At 39.0% G+C, this 19,413-nt stretch overlaps 2 protein-coding genes across 2 annotated transcripts; one reads left to right on the top strand and one right to left on the bottom strand.

The window, feature by feature from the left end:
• Positions 1-736: 736 nt before the first annotated feature.
• On the top strand, positions 737-6,515 carry cdk2ap2 (cyclin-dependent kinase 2 associated protein 2). Its single transcript, XM_022685964.2, has 4 exons — positions 737-1,329; positions 4,190-4,281; positions 4,779-4,899; positions 6,177-6,515. Exons 1-4 carry the CDS (start codon positions 1,275-1,277, stop codon positions 6,242-6,244), a joined length of 336 nt encoding a protein of 111 aa, XP_022541685.1. The 5' UTR covers positions 737-1,274; the 3' UTR covers positions 6,245-6,515.
• A 3,748-nt stretch (positions 6,516-10,263) lies between these two features.
• LOC103034758 (aryl hydrocarbon receptor interacting protein) lies at positions 10,264-18,598 on the bottom strand. Its single transcript, XM_022685959.2, has 7 exons — positions 18,476-18,598; positions 16,922-17,104; positions 16,623-16,811; positions 15,673-15,849; positions 14,562-14,703; positions 13,420-13,652; positions 10,264-13,095 (listed from the first exon to the last, which is right to left on the bottom strand). Exons 1-7 carry the CDS (start codon positions 18,572-18,574, stop codon positions 13,090-13,092), a joined length of 1,029 nt encoding a protein of 342 aa, XP_022541680.2. The 5' UTR covers positions 18,575-18,598; the 3' UTR covers positions 10,264-13,089.
• Positions 18,599-19,413: the final 815 nt, after the last annotated feature.

The following is a 19,413-nucleotide window of genomic DNA, read 5'->3' as shown; positions in this document are numbered from 1 at the left end:
AGAGAGGGTGGGCACCACTCTGGATCTGCCATCTGGGAGACACACAGCTGGGTTGGTGGCCTTTGGGCTATTTAGCTCTGTGGGAATGGTTTTAGCTCGCCTAGTCTTGTTAAAGACTGTAAGTGAGTGGCAAGCCGGTTCAATAAAGGAGCTGTTGAGCATTCAGCGTGAGTCTCACGGGTCTTCCTTCCTCTTCCACGCCACAATATTTTTAGTACATTTATATTTATAGTACGTTTTTTATATTTATAGCACTGGTATAATACATCTTTTTTAGAGGATATTATTAAAGAACTACAAGTTAAATTATTTATATTCCATTAACATATACCAGCTATGTGTATGAAAGTGTTCTCGTATATGTTTTTTGTTGTTGTTGTTGATTAATTCATTTTTCTTAATGTGTGTAATGGTTTCGAGTGTAATTATTTTTAAATCATCAATTACTGTCTTTATATCATTTAGAAAATACTGAAAATAATACAGTTATTCCTGTATATTTGAAAAATAAATTATATATATATATATATATATTTAAAGCTGAGGAATAATCATATTACGCACGTTTATCACACGTAGTCGTGATTTTTATATATATATATATATATATATATATATATATATATTTATATATATATATATATATATTTATATATATATATATATATATATTTAAAGCTGAGGAATAATCATATTACGCACGTTTATCACACGTAGTCGTGCGTGATGACGCAGCGCTGTGAGCATGCGCAGTGAGGTGTGAGTGTGTGTGTGGAAGCGGTAGCGGTAGCTGGTCGGGGATTCAGCGCTTTATTTTGTGTTTATGATAAATATTGAGTTTTATAAACTGCGGGACTCAGCGGTGTGATAGAGAGCGGTGTCTCCGCGGTCAGAAGCGGGTTAATCAGTGTTTTTAGCGGTTGTTAGAGGTGTAATCAGCGCGGGTCTGTGTGAGGGGTTTTGTCTCCGGTAGCGGTTTGGTTAGATTAGCTGTAGTTCTCTTTGTCAGTCCGGTTTTTACTTTAATATTATTTATAATTTAGTTTTTATACAGAATAATCCGCAGCGCTACAGAACAGCGGGCAGGAGAACATAAACCGAGAGGATTTAAACCGCGGGTTTAAGCTGAACTTTAGCAGGAGTTAAAGGAGTTAAACGCCGGTCGGTAGTTCAGCCCGAGCTGCTGAATAAACCGCATTAACTCAACAATCCGAATTCAGCTCTGAGATTTTACACCACCGACAACAAACACGGAGCAACAAAGCGAATTCAGTATGAGTTATAAACCCATAGCTCCTGCTCCTGCCGGATCCAACCACACACCACCGGGTAATTATACCACAATTAATCTCTTTAAACCGTGTATTTACCTGTTTATCTGTGACTCATTAATATACTGTAATTAACCCTTTCAGACCTGAATTATCTCTGTTCTGAAAAAGTTCTCAAAATAATGTTTTCTGTCTGTAATGCACAGAAAAGAAAATAATATTCTACTATAACCTCTATATAGCAAATAAATCCAATTAACTAAAACATTTAATATTTTTGTTTATTTCCATTGCGTTGAAAGCCTGTGTGCAATGTTATGTTTTATTTCATATTGAGTAAAAAACAATGATTAAAAAGTGTTATACATAACATTAAATCAGTAAAAATCAGATGTTACTTTGCCTCAATGGCTCTATCAATCTTTCACTGGCTTTAACTCCTTTATTGGCTGGTTTATGGTCTGTTCTGATGGACAACAGCTCTGAAATAGTGTTATTTGCAACAAAACGTTTAAAAAAATAAATCAAATACACGATGTCGATTGTAATGGATGTATGGTCTGAAAGGGTTAACTCAACCAAGGCTGGATTATTAGCCATTCAAATTTTTTGGTTTAATATATTTTGGGTATATTTATATTACAGGTATATTAATATTAAATTGTTTTATATAAATCATTTTATATTTTTTTATGAATATTTTACAGATATATTTATGAGAATGTAATATTTAAGTACATTCTCACAATGCAAAAATGTATCACCTAAGCTGCATATTATCCAATTAAACAAGATTTTTTTTACACATTCTAAGTACTGATGATATCCTTGATACGCTTGTTGTCAATATGTTAAGAAAATGTATCAATGCAATAATATAAAATGTCAATATAGTTATTGTCCAGCTCTAAACTCAGTCAGCTTTAAAAAGGAATAATATAGAAAAAATGGGAAGCACCAATAATTTTCATGCAGCTACAAATCTGTTTAAGATTTAATAAAATTGAAGTTTAGACAAAATCCACCTAAAGCAGCATTACAGGGAAATATAGATAGCTAATCTTCATCTGTATGCAACATCCCATGCAGTTGTCACATATAGACATATAGAGGTGGGACAAAATATTTTCTTTGCGATACATGATTATCGATATGTGGCATCAAATATTGAGTATCGCAGAATCACAGTATCGTGATAATATTGTGTATCGTGAGATGCCCTATGATTCCCACTTTTATTCAATACAGTGTATAATGATGGTAGACCTTCTGCATTCTGTTTAAAAACTATAAAAACAGGCACAGGAAGGAATGTAATCAGGTTAAAATGTAGCAGGTTTGCATGTACATTTCTTCAAACTGTGGAAAAAGTACTTTTATTTTGGCGTTCTATTGACCACGTCCTGCCGGTAAGCAGAGGTGAACAGCGGGGGAAATTCCTGCCACTGTAAAACCACTGCGGCCGGAAGCCCTGACACACATCTGACTGTTTACTGTGCCACACAAACACACACACACACACACACACACACACACACACACACACACACACACACACACACACACACACACACACACACACACACACACAATATGGCGGCATGAACACATTTATGTAATTAGAGACAGATGGCAATGGCCTCTATAACTCAGGCTTTATCTGCAGTTCAGTCTGACCCGTTTACACCGGCCTTCCTGAACCTTCGTCAGAATCACACACAGCATTTTACAGCACTCCTATTCAGACAGTCAGAACAATTATTATGCAAACGCAGTAATGCATGAAAAAAAGCTCATTTTACAGGCTGTATTACTGGGCTTAACCACCCAAAACCATCCAACACAGCAATGAAGAACACAGGGCCATTTTTAAACTGCCTATATTCTGCTTAATGTTTCCCCCCTGATAAAGGACTTGTACACTATAATGCCAAAAGTATCTGCTGGCCTGCATTGCGTTTCAGTGATACGAGGAAACTCATTCCATGAAGCTCTTTACACTTGATAACATAATATAACAATACTGTGATTCTGCGATATTCTGTATATCAACACAATTCGCTACGATACCTCATAGATTTACACTTCATTCAGCTAGCTAAGTTAAAATATTGGACTCACCCTAGTCTTTGTCTTCCTTTCCTGGAACGGTCCTCTTGGGTATACTTACAAAGTGCTTGACATTTTTTAGATTGACTGACCTCAATTTCTTAATCATTTTTTCTTAAAGCCATTTTTTCTTTATTTAGTTGAGTAGTTGTTGCTTCTCATAATCTGGATTCGAACATTACTCAAATATTCACTATTCACTGTATACCTGTAACTCTACCTCTTCACTACTTTACTTTAACTGATGCTCTCGAACACTTTATTAAGAGACAAGAAATTCAGGTAATTAACTCTTGATGAGTTCAGCACAGCTGTTTACTGAAAGCCTGAATAAATTAATACTTTTTTCTTAGTTTGGATTATTTTAGTATTAATCTACAATGCAAAAAAAATAAAATGATAAAAAAAACACTGAATTTAAAGACTGTTACTTCATCTTTCATGTAAAAGGAATACACAATAATATCAGAATTAAATCAGTATTGACCTATAATTACTTATTTTCATTTCCTAGAATCATTGGCATCGGCTGTTAAGGACGATATTTTAAATTGATACTCGCTGATGTATTTATTGTATGCTGGAAAATAACCAAACAATGCTGACTGCTCTACTACAAGTGCCAGACACTAACCCCACTACTTTAAAATGAATTGATTTAGGTTCATTTTGACTTATTTGTATTAGTTTTAAAGCTATACCACAGTGTGTAGTCTCTCTGTAAGTTATAAATATATAGATATATACATGTGTAATATTGCTCACCATTTTTCACTATAATAACCTCTTTCGTCTGTTATTATCCTCAGGATCCTGCGGCTCTTCACCGTCCCTGCCCTCCTCATCCAACTTCAGACCAGCATTCAGTGACTTCGGTCCACCATCGATGGGTTTCGTACAGGTAAGATCAGTCAGAGAACAGGGAACTTTAATAGCAGTAATCACGGTATTTTAGAGTTCTTACAGCCTGTTTTGATTTTAATTTTTTGAGCTACTCTTAGTTTTGTATTTTTTTTATTATTATAAAATGTCTAATTTCTTTTCCTTTTTTAATTTTCTCTTTAAAATGTGAATTTGACAGTGGTTCTCTATATTGTGTCAATATTTAATGATTAATGGACCAATAGAAACGCTCAAATTATTTCACTGAAAGTTAAAAAGCATTTTCCTCCTTCTGTAAAGTTAACATTTTAAGGATACAAGGGTATTGCATGAGAGCAATGTACAAAAAAATATTAAGATGTTTGTGTGATATATGATTTCAGCTTTATATAGTTACTAATCTTTATTATTAATTAGTTTCCTATTCTTTCATGTCTCAACCAGCCAGATGTGGCTGTGAGGTTAGTGTGAGCTGAGTCTGAGGAAGATGCTAACTCCCTGTCTGTTCATTTCCAGCCAGTGAAAGTGTCACAAGGCTCCACCTACAGTGAGCTGCTGTCCGTTATTGAGGAGATGAGCCGAGAAATCCGCCCCACCTACGCCGGCAGCAAAAGCGCCATGGAGAGACTCAAGAGAGGTACAGCACTGAGACATACTGTATATAACTAACGCAGTGACAGTAATACTTCTGCATACATGTTTATTACTTAGGTTTAATTAGTATTGGTCTAACTTTTTGCATGCTTTTGTTTTTCCACTTGGGTCTCGACTATCCTTATAAACATTCTCCAAGTTTCGAAAAAATCCATATATTAGTTTTCTGTGAATCAGCTGAAAGAGTTTGGGGTCAGGAATCATTTTCTTCTATAAGTTGTTTGGATGCTCCTCCCTTATTGTGACATCACCCTCTAAATCAGTCTGCTGGTACAAATATAAAATAACTGCTTAAAAAGATTCCACCAGCTTAAATACTTAATTTAAATACTTAATAAAATGAAGACACTGATTTAAGTCTGTGATGCTCAAGTCATTAACATTGTCAATGCCATAAAATAGCCAACATGTTGCTGATATGACACAAAACCCTAACAAACAAAAACAAAACATCTGTCTGCTGGTTGAGAACCTCAGACAGTACACAGTAGGATTAGCCAGCAGACTTCCTCTGAGGGAGGGATCTGTACCTACTGTCCTTGGCATGTCAGCAGATTAGGTAGATGTAAGAAATTTCAAATAATGTGTTTTGTACTTCTATTGCAGTTAAGCATGAACTAGCTTGTTTGTGCTTTGCCATTTAGCACAAGCCAATGTTTATGTGAGGTAAACGCTCAGCATAAACATGCAGCGTGTCTAGCAATAGCTTATTTGCATAAAAGTGACAGAGCTCTTAAAAGGCTCATTTTGAAAAAGACTGAAACTGGTAAGAATAGAGCTGGTAAGATTTTGTGTAACGAACTTAATAAACATGTTTTGTATAGAATGTAGACCTGTTCTAACTTGTGTAGAAATAGGTATAATATGTCCCCTTTAAAATGATCTGATTTTCTGATTTTATTTTCTGATCTATATGGTGGTTCAGCTGTAGGTAGGAGTGTGTAACAGAGTGGAGGACAGTGTTTAAAAACTCCAGCAGCACTGCTGTATCTGATCCACTCACTGTACCAGCTCAACACACACTAACACCTCATACACCACCACCCAAATAATAATGTATAATACTAATAGCTGCTTTGTGGTGGTTTTCTATCCTGTGGGTTCTAAATATTGAAGAACAGGGTGAAAATAAGGAGGATAATAAAGTATACAGAGAAACTGATGGTCTCCACCCATTTATTCTGCACTTGATTTATTGATGGACTGTGATTGGTGGTCGTTTGCTCTGAGAGTGATCTCTTCTCTTCGCTCTCATTTCAGGTATAATCCACGCTCGTGCTCTGGTGAGGGAGTGTCTAGCTGAAACGGAGCGAAGTGCTCGTACATAACCCCCGTCCACAAAGTCTCTTCTTTAGTCTTCTGTCTCCTCACTGCGTCCTCTCTCTCTCTCTCTCACTCATCTTTTAAATAATTCATTCAATTTCATGCTTAATCCCCCTCTTTGCATTTTTCTTAGTCATGTTTAGATCAGCCCCCCACTGCATAAGAGCTCCCACCACCTGATCAGTGCTTATTCCTGTTAGCACAACAGTTTTGTAAACTTTTGCAGTTCCGTATTTAAATACAAAAACAATAAAAATGTCAGATTTTACAATTAAACGTCCAGATACCATTTTGTCTTTTTTCCCATTGTTATAATTTTGTACAGGGTTCTTACAGTCCTGGAAAACCTGGAAAAGTGATGGAATTTGAAAATAGCATTTAAGTTTTGGAAAAATAAAAATACAGAAGTTTCGGAAAAGTCATGTAAATTTGCTCTGCACGTCTTTGTGTTTCAGTTTATTGATGGAGAAATGCTATTTAGAGCTAACAAATACGGCAGTAATGCAGCCTTCCACAATGGTGCTCTCAGAATCTGACACACATTTAATTATTATTAAAGACTGTGTCAAAATTGCTTAAAGAAATGCTTTTTTTTATCCTTACAGTTTTAGTTGATTTTTGGTTTTATTGTCCATGTCTGCACTGACATTTTAAAAATCGTATGGCCGTGACATTTTCCCTAGAAGACATGGAAAAGTAATAAAAAAGTCATGGAAATGTATTGGTTAAAAGTGTATGAACCCTGTTTGTAAAAGCTGAATGATATTTTTATGTGAAAAGCAAATATTGTATTTCACCAAAATTTGATGCTGCTCTGTAACTTTGAGCATGGTATGATTATTTGTGTCAGTAGGGCTTGTTTGAGTATTTCTAAAGCTACAGCTCTGCTGGGTTTTTTTAGTATAAATGTCTCTACATAATAGCAGTGTATGTAGCACCCAGTGCTAATGCTAATGCTAACGCTCTGCAAGAACTGTACACTGTTATCTCCAAACTCCAGAACTCACACCCCGACGGACTGTTTATTGTTGCTGGTGATTTCAATCACAGTAATCTGAAGGCTCTGCTGCCCAGCTTTCACCAACATGTGGATTTTCCAACCCGTGGAGCTAACCTGCTCGATTGTGTGTATACTAACATTCCCGGTTCGTACAGAGCAGAGCCCCGCCCCCACTACGGCTACTCTGATCATATCACTGTCATGCTCATCCCAGCATACAGACAGCTCATCAGACGTGCCAAATCAGAGAAGAAGCAAGTTACAACCTGGCCTCCAGGAGCCATCTCTGCTCTTCAGGACTGTTTTGAGCACACTGACTGGGACATGTTCAGAGAAGCTGCTACCTCTGATGACTCCATCAACCTGGAGGAGTACACAGACTCAGTGACTGGCTACATCAGCAAGTGCATTGAGGATGTTACTGTCTCCAAAACCATCACATCCCGCCCCAACCAGAAGCCGTGGATGACTGCAGAGGTGCGTGTGCTGCTGAGATCCCGAGACAAGGCCTTTAAGTCAGGGGACAGGGCTGGCCTCCGAACAGCTAGAGCCAAGCTCTCCCGGGGGATCAGAGAGGCAAAGCGCACCTACGCAAAGAAAATCCACGCCCACTTCCAGGACACTACTGACACTCGGCGCATGTGGCAGGGCATCCAGACCATCACCAACTACAAGTCACACTCCCCTGCTTGTAACAGTGATGCCTCCCTTCCAGATGCACTGAACTCCTTCTACGCAAGGTTCGAAGCACAGAACTACACGACAGCAAGGAAGACTACACCTCCTCCAAACGACCAGGTACTGTGCCTGTCCTTAGCTGATGTGCGGAAAACTCTACTCAGAGTCAACCCACGGAAAGCCCCAGGACCAGACAGCATACCTAGTAGAGTGCTCAGAGGATGTGCAGAACAACTCACGGATGTTCTCACGGACATTTTCAACATCTCTCTGAGTACTGCAATCGTGCCGACGTGCTTCAAGACGACCACCATCGTCCCTGTGCCGAAGAAGTCTCAAGTGTCCTGCCTTAATGACTACCGTCCCATTGCACTTACTCCCATCATCATGAAGTGCTTTGAGAACCAGCTCCCGTCCTCACTGGACCCTCTGCAGTTTGCGTATCGTCCAACCAGAACAACAGACGATGCCATCTCTACTGCGCTCCACCTGGCTCTCACCCACCTGGACAACAAAGACTGCTATGTTCGAATGCTGTTCATCGACTTCAGTTCAGCATTCAACACCATTATCCCTCAGCATCTGATAGGATAGCTTGCTGGGCCTGAACTCCTCCCATACTGAGCACCGGTGCCCCCCAGGGCTGTGTGCTCAGCCCACTGCTGTTCACTCTGCTGACTCATGACTGTACTGCAAAGTACAGCTCAAACCACCTCATCAAGTTCACTGATGACACAACTGTAGTTGGCCTCATCAGCAAGAACGACGAGTCAGCATACAGAGAGGAGGTGCAGTGGCTGACGGACTGGTGCAGAACCAACAACCTGTCTATTAACGTGGATAAAACCAAGGAGATGGTTGTTGACTTCAGGAGAGCTCCAGGTGTCCACCACCCGCTGAACATCAACGGCTCTGCTGTGGAAATTGTGGATAACACCAAGTTCCTCGGTGTTCACATTGCAGAGAACCTCACCTGGTCCCTCAACACCAGCTCCATAACCAAGAAAGCCCAGCAGCGCCTCTACTTCCTGCGGAGACTGAGGAAAGCACATCTCCCACCCCCCATCCTCACCATATTCTACAGAGGCACTGTAGAAAGCATCCTGAGCACCTGCATTACCGTCTGGTTTGGGAATTGCAACACCTCAGACCGCAAGACCCTACAGCGGATAGTGCGGACAGCTGAGAAAATCATCGGAGTCTCTCTTCCCTCCATCACTGAGATCTACACCACATGCTGCATCCGCAAAGCCACCAGCATTGTGGACGACCCCACCCATCCCTCACACGGACTCTTCGCTCTGATGCCATCCGGCAGAAGATACAGGAGCATCCGAGCCTCCACTACTAGACTCTGCAACAGCTTCATCCACCAGGCAGTCAGACTTCTCAACGCACAGAGACAGAACTGAACCCCCACCCCACCCACCACTCACCCAACACATTCGCACAAAACTAAACTGTACACCCCCCCCCTTTACACAAAACTAAACTGTACACCCTCCCCCCCCCTTTACACTCACAAAGAACTGAACTTCACCCACACACACACCCAGTCAGCACACAGAGGCTGACATGACTATTTGCTGCACTCTTAAAAACTATAAACTCTACCTCAGTAACTGCTGTGATTATATATGTTCTATATGTTACAGTATGTCACACATCTCTGCACCTTATCCCCACTATACACTTTATTATACCGTATCGGTACTGCACTGTCCTGTCTTTAAATTGTAAATACGTCTTTTGTATTTATTGTTATTTAGTGTTATAATTTTATGTTGCACTGTCGTCACTCCTGCACTTTATGTTGTCTATTGCTTGTGGTTCTATGTTGCACCATGATTCCGGAGGAACGTAATTTCATCACACTGTGTACCTGTACTCAGATGTAATGACAATAAAAGCCTCTTGACTTGACTTGACTTGACTCTAAAATAAAGAAAATGCATCCAGTGGGCGGTTCTTCAGTTCTGCAGACTAAAGAAGATGTCAGAAGACAATGGTTGGAGCTGACAGAAAGGCTACTGTAAACATAATCACTGTATAATTGTGGTCAGTATTATTGCTGACCATGTGCATCCCTTCATGACCAAAGTTTACCATCCTCTCATGGGTGCTTCCAGAATGATGCACCACGTCACAAAGAAGAAATCCCTCAGACATCACCCCAGGAGAGAGCAAAGCCAATTGTGCTCTCTCGGGGCTCCGGCAGCTGATGGCAAGCTGCATGACCGGGATACGAACCAGCGGTCTCCCGATCATAGTGGCAGTGTTTTAGACCATTGGACCACTTTGCATACCAGGATATATTTTTTGATACCATAAGAACATGCAAGAATATGCATAGAAATATTTTTTCTTTATTTTTTTTATTTACTTGGCTTCATTACAACATAAATGCAGAGTCTGCTCTTTCAGTAAAAGACGTATATAAGGTATATTAACGTACACACTCGCGGTCCTTGTTATTCGCTGTGTGCTTTAGTACAGAACTGTGTACGAGCTAGCGGTTATATTTACCTTTACAGGGTGTGGACTACGAGACAGGGGGAGGGGTTACAGTTCATTCTGCATGGCCATTGGTTCCCCAAGTGTTTACAGGTTTCGCAGTGTCCTCTGTGAACCGGAAGATACCCCTATCTACTGTTGGACGGAATGAGACCGGGCTGGGATTGACGATGAGCAGTAAAGGTGAGATTTAGCAATTCATGGTATTTATGGGCTGAGCAGCAGAGCTGATGGTATGTGGGTTGAGCCGATAAAAAATGTGCCAAATCTTCTCAGCCAATGCCAAACAGCTTATTATTATTTTTCCATTGACTTGTTTGGTTTTCTTGTTCGATCTTTTTTGATCTCTAGCATCCATTATATGGAACTTAGCCTTCAGTTTGGAGATACTGGTACCAGGACCCCAAATAATGCTGAAATTTTATGGTTTTGAAGAACACCAGCTTGAAGTTGCCCTATCGCAGCAGAATAAACTGTTTTGGTCAATTGGGTCATGGGTGCAATCCACATACTGTATATTTCACACTATAAAGCGCACTTAAAATTCAGTATGAATTTGTGAGAAAAATGTAGAACAGACTCTTGTCCAAAGACTATACATGACAGTGTAAAATATACATAATATAAGATAAAAGAGTGAGAATATAAAGAAACAGGGATGACCCGCGACATGATAGAATGTAGGGCTGCACAATTTGTCGCTGTCATTTCGTATTGGAATTAATGAATGAATTAAGTTACATTTATATAGAGTCTTTCTAGATACCCAAGGATGCTTTACAATCACGTTTTACACACAAACATTTATATTCAGCACTCATTCCAATACATCAGGACAATTTAGAGTATCTAGTTCACCTTACATGTTTTTGACTGTGGGAGGAAACATGATAAATTCAACCCAGATAGGGACTTGAACCGAAGACTCCAGTGCGGAGGTGTTTGGTAGTTTTTTTATTTAATTGTTGTAACAATGCTTCTTGGTAATAAACCCAAATACCATTGAAAAGTAAGTTAAATTATCTTTAATTGTAGTCAAAGTTGTAAGGAACATGTATTTATGGGCTGAGCAGCAGAGCTGGTGGTATGTGGGTTGCGGCAATAAAAAATGTGCCAAATCTTTTTAACCAATGCCAAACAGCTTATTACTATTTTTCCATTGACTTGTTTGGTTTTCTTGTTTGATCTTTTTTGATCTCTAGCATCCATTATATCAAATCAAATCAAATCACTCTAAATAATGCTGAAATTTTACGGTTTAGAAGAACACCAGCTTGAAGTTGCCCTATCGCAGCAGAATAAACTGTTTTGGTCAATTTTTCATGGGTGCAACCCACATACTGTATATTTCACACTATAAAACGCACTTAAAATCCTTTAATGTTCCCCAAAATTATAGAGCTCCTTATAATCCGGTGCTCCTTATGTATAAATTCTACCAGTCAGGTATTAAGGAGCAGTAAAGTCACTCCACTGAAGTACAGAGTTATACAGGAGTTTCAGTTTAGTTCTCCAGCATTGAGACTGGAGCAGTATTAGCATTAGCTGCTAACCAGGCTAAGCACTAGCTCTTTCACTGGTCAGAGGGGAGTATATCGTACTGTAGTCTGCATGTTAAAACAAGCTACGTGGAACAAACAGCTAGCTAATATCGCACTGGCTTACTCAGGGTTCCTCAGTGTAGCACTGTCGGGTGGAATTTACTAGTGCTAACTGCTAATGCTGCTGCACCCAGCCATAGTGTATATCTGGAAATCTAAGCTTATTGTAAACAGACGGAAGTGATTTACTCACCCAAATAAACAGTTTTCAGGAAGAAATACGGTACTTTGCTGCACATCCCACTAATACATGTTCCTTCCTTACTCTATTTAAATACATGTTCCAGCTCCATTTAAAAGAGAAATTAACAGGCTTTAGGTATAAGATTTATAGCCAAGAAACATTTCAACAAATAATCTACCAAACACACACTTCCTTAGATTTTGTGCTAGGTTTATATTATTGATTTACCATTATATGTCAGTTATCATATACCATAGTAACTGTAATGTGGTGTTCTGCTGATATTACGCAGCCCTAGTGGAGAAACGTACTATATTAGCTGGGTGATTGTCTCGATCAGGAGGCTTTATCTTTCTAACTCCTGTTCTGTACTGTAGATCATCATCACTGGACCTCAGTGTCTTCTGGACCATAATTCCTCATTCTGAGTGTTATTCTCCATAAATAAAGGTGCGTATGTTCACACAGTAATTCCTCCTTGTCCTTCTACAGTCCTAACCAAACAGGAAGTGGACGGGGGAAGGGCAAATGGAACAGAGGTGTGTCCTAAATCCTACTAAAAAGTACTTTAGGTGAGCCCTTATATTTTCAGTTAATTTCAACATTAATTCAGATCTCATTTCATAAAGGGATTCATTACAGACGTATAATAATAATAATAATAATAATAATTTGTGCGTAACAACAGTGAGGAGCATGGTAAGAATTGGGGGGTGAAAATGTGAAGAACAGGAAAGGAGGGAGATGGTTGTGCCTGGCTGGCTGGTATAATAAGTGGGCGAACTGAAGAAGGTTCACGTGCTTCAGTTTTTACAGTGCCTCCATGACCGACCCTCTCCTCAGGAACGACAGAAAAAATGTCCACTCTCCTCCTCAACTCTGAAAGGAAATAGGAATAACAAAAAGGAATAAAATATATTTCCAGCTATTATAGATTAGATACACAAGTTTGAATATCTTACATTTAGTGTTGGTGCATTGTAAATCAATACATAATCATCCAAATTATGAAGAAAAACGTATTTATTAATGAAAAAAAGTGTAAAACAAACCACTTTTTCATAAAATAACTTGCAAAAGTAAAGAAAAAAAATTGATTAATTTATCCCAAAACTGAAAAACAATTGACATATGGTTATTCACCGAAAGGCCATATTAATTACAGTATAAGTAAAGAGCCTGGTGGTAATGGCAGGAACTGACCGTAGTTGCGGTTGGTGAAGTGCTGCTGTTGTAGCTGAAGAGATTTTTGTATCGGCCCTTCTCCTCCTTCTCCTTCTCCCGGATCCGCTCCTCCATCGCTCGGATCTCTTTGGCCACTGCGGGACCCAGAGACGGGTCCAGTTCTAGGACTTTGGCGAAGTCGGCCCGGGCCTCGGCCTCGTTCCACACGGCTGCGTGAGCTTTCCCCCGCTTAAAATACGCCTTCAAGTTATCTACAGGAAGGAAGCCAGACTGTGAACTTCATCACATCTCTAACAGCCAGCCAGTCACTGATTACTGAACTTAAACACAGACAAAACCTGACAAACTGCACTTTAAACCAGTTAATAACCACATTTAAATCACAGCATTAGTGATAAATACAGAGATACAACATATTGTGTTACGTAGGTCAGGTCAGGTGGCAAAAAGGGTCATTTTAAATCATTGGGATTTATTTTATTTTTTCTTGCACTATAAAGTGCACCAGATTATAAGGCGCACTGTAAATAAACATCTATTTTATGGTCTATTTTCATACATAAGGTGCATTATGCAATACCAGTAAGGAACAGGGGTGTCGCCATGTTTCACTTCTAATTCAGCAGGTCTTGCCACTGGGTGGTGGTGGTGGGGTGCTGGGTAAGTAAGTAAAAGTAAAACTAAAATAAGTAAACAAATTTTGTTTGTAATATTTTAAAAATGAAAAAAGAGTGCTGGATGTTAATCTACACAGATTTCTCTCCAGAAAACGGTTTATTTGGGTGAGTAAAGCTCTTCTGTTTATTTACAATAAGCTTAGATTTCCAGATTTCCACTAAGGCTGAGTGCAGCAGAATTAGCATTAGCGGCTAACTGCTAGCCACCCGACAGCACTAAACTGAGAACTCAGAGTGTTCTAGTAAGCCAGGGCGATATTAGCTAGCGGTTCGTCCCACATAGCTGGTTTTAACATTATGTTTATCAACATTAACATTTTTATGTAACATTATAGTCATTATGGCTTTTAGAAAAATGTGCCGCTTCTATCTGTTTCTGCTTGTATCATAACCTGCCCTCATTCACAGCTGAACACTTCTGTAACTCTGATGCAATAATCTCATTACTGAAGTGTTCTTCAGCAGGGTTCAGGCAGAGCTTACCTTCATACTTGTTGAGGAGTGAGGAGCAGTGTTCCAGCACCTCGTAGTAATGACCCAGCATCAGCTTACACTGGCAGTAATTCAGCAGGAGCGGCGTGATCATCTGATCCAGCTTAATCCACGGAACATCACCAGGCTGCTCCTGCAGACGGGAAAAGGAGAATTTAGTTTAAAACATGGACTAAACTAATATCATGATATTTAAGGGAGTTTGTGTTTGATGATATTCTTGGTGATATGACAGAACATTGATTTAAAAAATCGTTTCAAGGTAATTCTACTTCAATAAAATAAATATTAAAGTTTATTTATTATAAATACAGGAGTTTCCGACAGATTCATCCAGTATAAAAAAATAATCTTCTTAAACTTTCCAAACTACGATTTTGTATGAGATAATGAAATAATAATAGTGTAACAAACTAGAAAATTGAGTTACTTTTTTATATCAGCATTACATTAACAAGATGAAATTAAGTTATATTAGTTGTGGATGGGTGATATTTCTTTTTTTTTTTTTTTTTTTTTTTACAATATCGATACTCTTGGCGATATGACAAAAAACTGAATTGAAAAATATTGAAAATTGAATTTTAAGAATACACTACTACAAAAGGAAAATTTTATTTTATTACTGCATTTTATAATTGAGATATTAAAAAAATACAAGTATTTTATTAGATCTGTAACAAAAGTCAATGATCCAAAATGTCATGATGCTAATAATAATGCACTCTAAATATTTCCATATATCCAGGATTAAAGTAAAATAAAAATGAATTCTAATCATGATACTTTTTATGCTGCTTGTTCTCTGTATTTCTGAGAGGGGGGCAGTAAAAATAGTGTAGTGTGGTTTAGGTCAGTCAGACTAGAGCTTTTTTTTTTTTAGTGTATTGTAGTTTTTACCTCACTGAGCGTGCTCTTAGCGTTTGCCGTGTATCAAAAACAGGCACCGAGCGTTTTTTGATCTTTCAGTACTCGGGAGTACCAAGACATTTTGGTTGGTGACTTTTTGATATCGAATTTCTATACCCAGCCCTACTAATGACATTACTTCTGCTCTACAGGGACTAAACCAGCTGTGTGTGTGTGTGTGTAATTGTCCCACCTTCATCTGCAGGTTCTTCAGGCAGGCGATGGCGTTGTAGTATTTCTCGGCGGCGGCGGCAATCTCTCCCTTCTTAAAGAGGATGTTTCCCTCCTCGTGGATCTGCGGTACGGCCTGCAGCTTCTCCTCGTCCGTCATCGCCCACGTCTCCAGCGCAAACGAGCCGGGCGGCAGCACCTTAAACCACCACACAGGAGAGAGAATCTGTCAGAACTCACCAACGGATAAGATTCACCTGGGGTTAAGATGTTCATCTGAGTGCTCGTGTCCAAACGCAGTTACTGTAAAAAGTCCATTTTTTTCTGGCCTGCAGACTTATTACTTGCAATGGAGCCATATCATTCACAATACGTGACATTTATACTTGACATGACAGTGAAAACCATATGTTTCTGGAGGAGAGATTTATAGAAAATGGCGGACAGAGTGCAGAAATTAGCGTTTAGCTGTGGTTATGGGTTTTGCAGCTCAGTACAGCCTCTAGTACAGATGCATGAAGTATCAGACAGGTCAGTACAGCTGTTCTGACTAACTAACCTGAGTTCTGACAATAAAAATTCACTTCTGAGAGAGTGAAGTTATTTGGCTAGATAATGTTAGCTAACAGGCTAACGCCTGAAAAATGACGAGTTTCTCTGATTTTACCAAATTGAAAACCTCTGGAATATAATCAAGACGAAGATGGATGATCACAAACCATCAAACCACCAAACTGAACTGCTTGAATTTTTGCACCAGGAGTAAAGCAGCATAAAGTTATCCAAAAGCAGTGTGTAAGACTGGTGGAGGAGAACATGCCAAGATTCAATAAACCAGTGATTAAAAAACACCAAATATTGATTTCTAATCTCTTAAAACTTTATGAATATGAACTTGTTTTCTCTGCATTATTTGAGGTCTGAAAGCTCTACATATACTCTTAAAAACACCCCCATCCCCTCCTCTCTCACCTGCAGCAGCTCGATGGTGAAGACCAGAGGCTGGGGTTTTGCCTGAAGGTGGTCGAGGTCGTGGTGTCCCAGTGAGTGGTGAGAGTGGACCTGAGCGATTCCACAACAATGTCTCTGACCCTCCAGAGGATCCTTCCCCGCGCTGATGTTCCGTAACGACTGGGAGACCAGCGGGTACAGGGATGTGTGCTGCAGCAGCAGGAGAGAATAAAAGCCAGGAGTTATTTATCTACATTTCTCTCATGTTAGCCAGATGTTAAAACAGCAGAATCATGTGTGGGCTCTCCGTCATCACTGACCTTGACGTCACAGGTGAAGTCGGATACCTCTCCCTCTTTCATGGTGATGATGACCTGCTCCCAAACCGGCAGCTTGAACTTCTTGCCCAGGATGAGCTCCATGGGTTTACTCTTCCCTCCCATCGTCCTGGAGTCGTCCAGCACCGTGCCGTCACACAGACTGGTACGGTAATGAAACATGACCTACAGAAAACAGCAATCAGAGGAACATTTTATATACTGACATAATTACTACTGATAAAACTGATTCACATTATTGTTGTCACTGTCCATTACATCTCTATCAGAAGAATATTATATCCATGTTAATTTTACTAATATGAAATACTCTTACAACAAAATGAATATCATGTTGGATCCCTGACCTTTCCAGTGGCACAGTTATTTTTCAAAATATCACAAAACAACAAAATATTGCAATGTTATTTTTCCCTAATATTGTTCACCCCTAATAATAATACATTTATTAACACTATAATAGACAGTAGTAACAATTATTACAAAATCAATTACAAAATCAATCAATTAAGAACAGAGTGCCGGTGCTGTACAACTAAATTCAACATGTTTAATCTGGTTGTGCTTTGAGAAAATTAAATGTTGTATTTTTAATTTTCAGTAAAGGCATTTCACATTAGGCAGATAGCTATACTGCTGCTGTCAAACTGGTGGTTTCCGCTTGAAGGTATGCTGTGTTTGATTGGCTGTGTGTGTGGGGATGAGTTATGAGTGTACACAGTTGTTTATCTTGCTTTTGTTGGAGTAACTACCTCTACTGTCCAGGGATGGCATTTTGCTACAGTATTGTTGGTTGGTGGTTGGTGTGGTGAAGTGGATAACACCACCGCCTTATGAGCTACCACATAATGTGGGAAACTGGGGTTCAATTCCTGGTCTGGGTGAGTATAATGTGCTACACCAATAAGAGTCCTTGGGCAAGACTCCTAACATTACATCCACTCTTTAATTAGAACAACCTTAATTAGAACAAGCTTAAGAAGCATAGGGCCGGTATGTTGATGTTTATTGACCTGCTGCTCCTATTCTTATCATGCGACTTAAAGGAGCTAAATGCATTAATCAGAGGGGGTGTCCACATATCTGGGGGCATATAACATAAGCTATCTTAGTGTAGTTACACAGACAAGCTGGTTCATATCCATAAAGAATGATTTTACCCCAAAGAATGAAAACAGCAGTTTTATACGGGTACCATCATTCATAACTAGCTAAGCAACCTCCAGAGCTACAGTATTATTAGCTTGCCATCACGTTATCTAGCCTGTTTTTTAGATAGTTAGCTAGATAATTCACCATTTAACACATTCCTTAACGTACACAACATACATAACGATACATACAGATTTAGAGAAATCCAGATTTATTATTCCAGCTGAAGGAAAGGAGACAGACCGCAGGCCGAGCAGCGCTAGCACTGATCAGCTAGCCCAGTCCGCTAGCCTAGCTCCCAGAAAACTGCCTATTTAATCACGTTCATAAACAAATCTCTCAATTTATCCGCTAATATAAAATATAGAGAACCCGTATTTATACCTTCGTGCCATCAGGAAACGTGGAAAGCTCTCCTTTTCCCGGAGAAATCACTTTCTTCTGAATCCCTTCTGCAGCGAGCTGGATAGCAACTTCCTCCATTTTTCTCTATCAGGAAAACAAAACAGCGCTGCCCACCAGCGGCCGCAGGGGGCCCCCGAGTCTCCCCGGGGAGAGTTCGGGAAACTTCGGTAGCGATCGGGGGCGACTCGGCTGCATCGTGTTTATCTTAGTTTTACCGTTATATTGTGTTTTAGAGACATTTAATTTAGATAGTTTCATAATAATAATAATAATAATAATAATAATAATAATAATAATAATAATAATAATAATAATAATAATAATAATAATAATAATAATAACGCTATACTATGATTATCATACTACTATAATAATGTTCTACTATGTGTAATAACTAGATTCACCATGTATAGCACAATCTGTTCATCAATAATATGTGCAATACAGTGGTATAAAAAAGTTTGGGTACCCTGATAATTTTGATGATTTACCTTTATAAATCTTTGGTTGTTTGGATTAGATATATCATATAGCAGTCGAACACGTGAGTGATGTTTGAGAAGTAAAATGAGGTTTGCATAAATGTGGGCACCCTTGTTGTTATATTGATTTAAATACCTTTAGCACTAATTATTGGAACACAAAATTGGTTTGGTAAGCTCGTTGACCCTTGACCTACATTTGTGTGTGTGAACATGTGAATAGGTTTACTTTTGGTTCTTGTATTCTTATATTCTTATATTCGGTACCTCCTGTTCCTTTTAATCACAAATTGTGAAATAATACTATTACTGAGCACAAATACTTTAATATGTCCTTAATAATAATAATGAATTCATTTATAACTGCATACTTTTTACTTAAAATGTGTATCAGCATTCCTGTCAAAAAGTGCCCAGGTTTGTTGTTGTTGTTGT

Source organism: Astyanax mexicanus, chromosome 7, assembly GCF_023375975.1.
Source record: "Astyanax mexicanus isolate ESR-SI-001 chromosome 7, AstMex3_surface, whole genome shotgun sequence".
In the NCBI taxonomy this organism is placed as follows: Eukaryota; Metazoa; Chordata; class Actinopteri; order Characiformes; family Acestrorhamphidae; genus Astyanax; species Astyanax mexicanus.
This window is presented reverse-complemented; position numbering and strand designations above follow the sequence as displayed.

Coding starts and splice junctions, on each gene's coding strand:
- cdk2ap2 (XM_022685964.2), top strand. CDS start 1,275: ATGAGTTATAAACCCATAGCTCCTGCTCCTGCCGGATCCAACCACACA. Junction 1,330..4,189: donor ATCCAACCACACACCACCGG/GTAATTATACCA, acceptor TATTATCCTCAG/GATCCTGCGGCTCTTCACCG. Junction 4,282..4,778: donor CATCGATGGGTTTCGTACAG/GTAAGATCAGTC, acceptor GTTCATTTCCAG/CCAGTGAAAGTGTCACAAGG.
- LOC103034758 (XM_022685959.2), bottom strand. CDS start 18,574: ATGGAGGAAGTTGCTATCCAGCTCGCTGCAGAAGGGATTCAGAAGAAA. Junction 17,105..18,475: donor CGTTTCCTGATGGCACGAAG/GTATAAATACGG, acceptor TGTTTTCTGTAG/GTCATGTTTCATTACCGTAC. Junction 16,812..16,921: donor ACTTCACCTGTGACGTCAAG/GTCAGTGATGAC, acceptor CTGCTGCTGCAG/CACACATCCCTGTACCCGCT.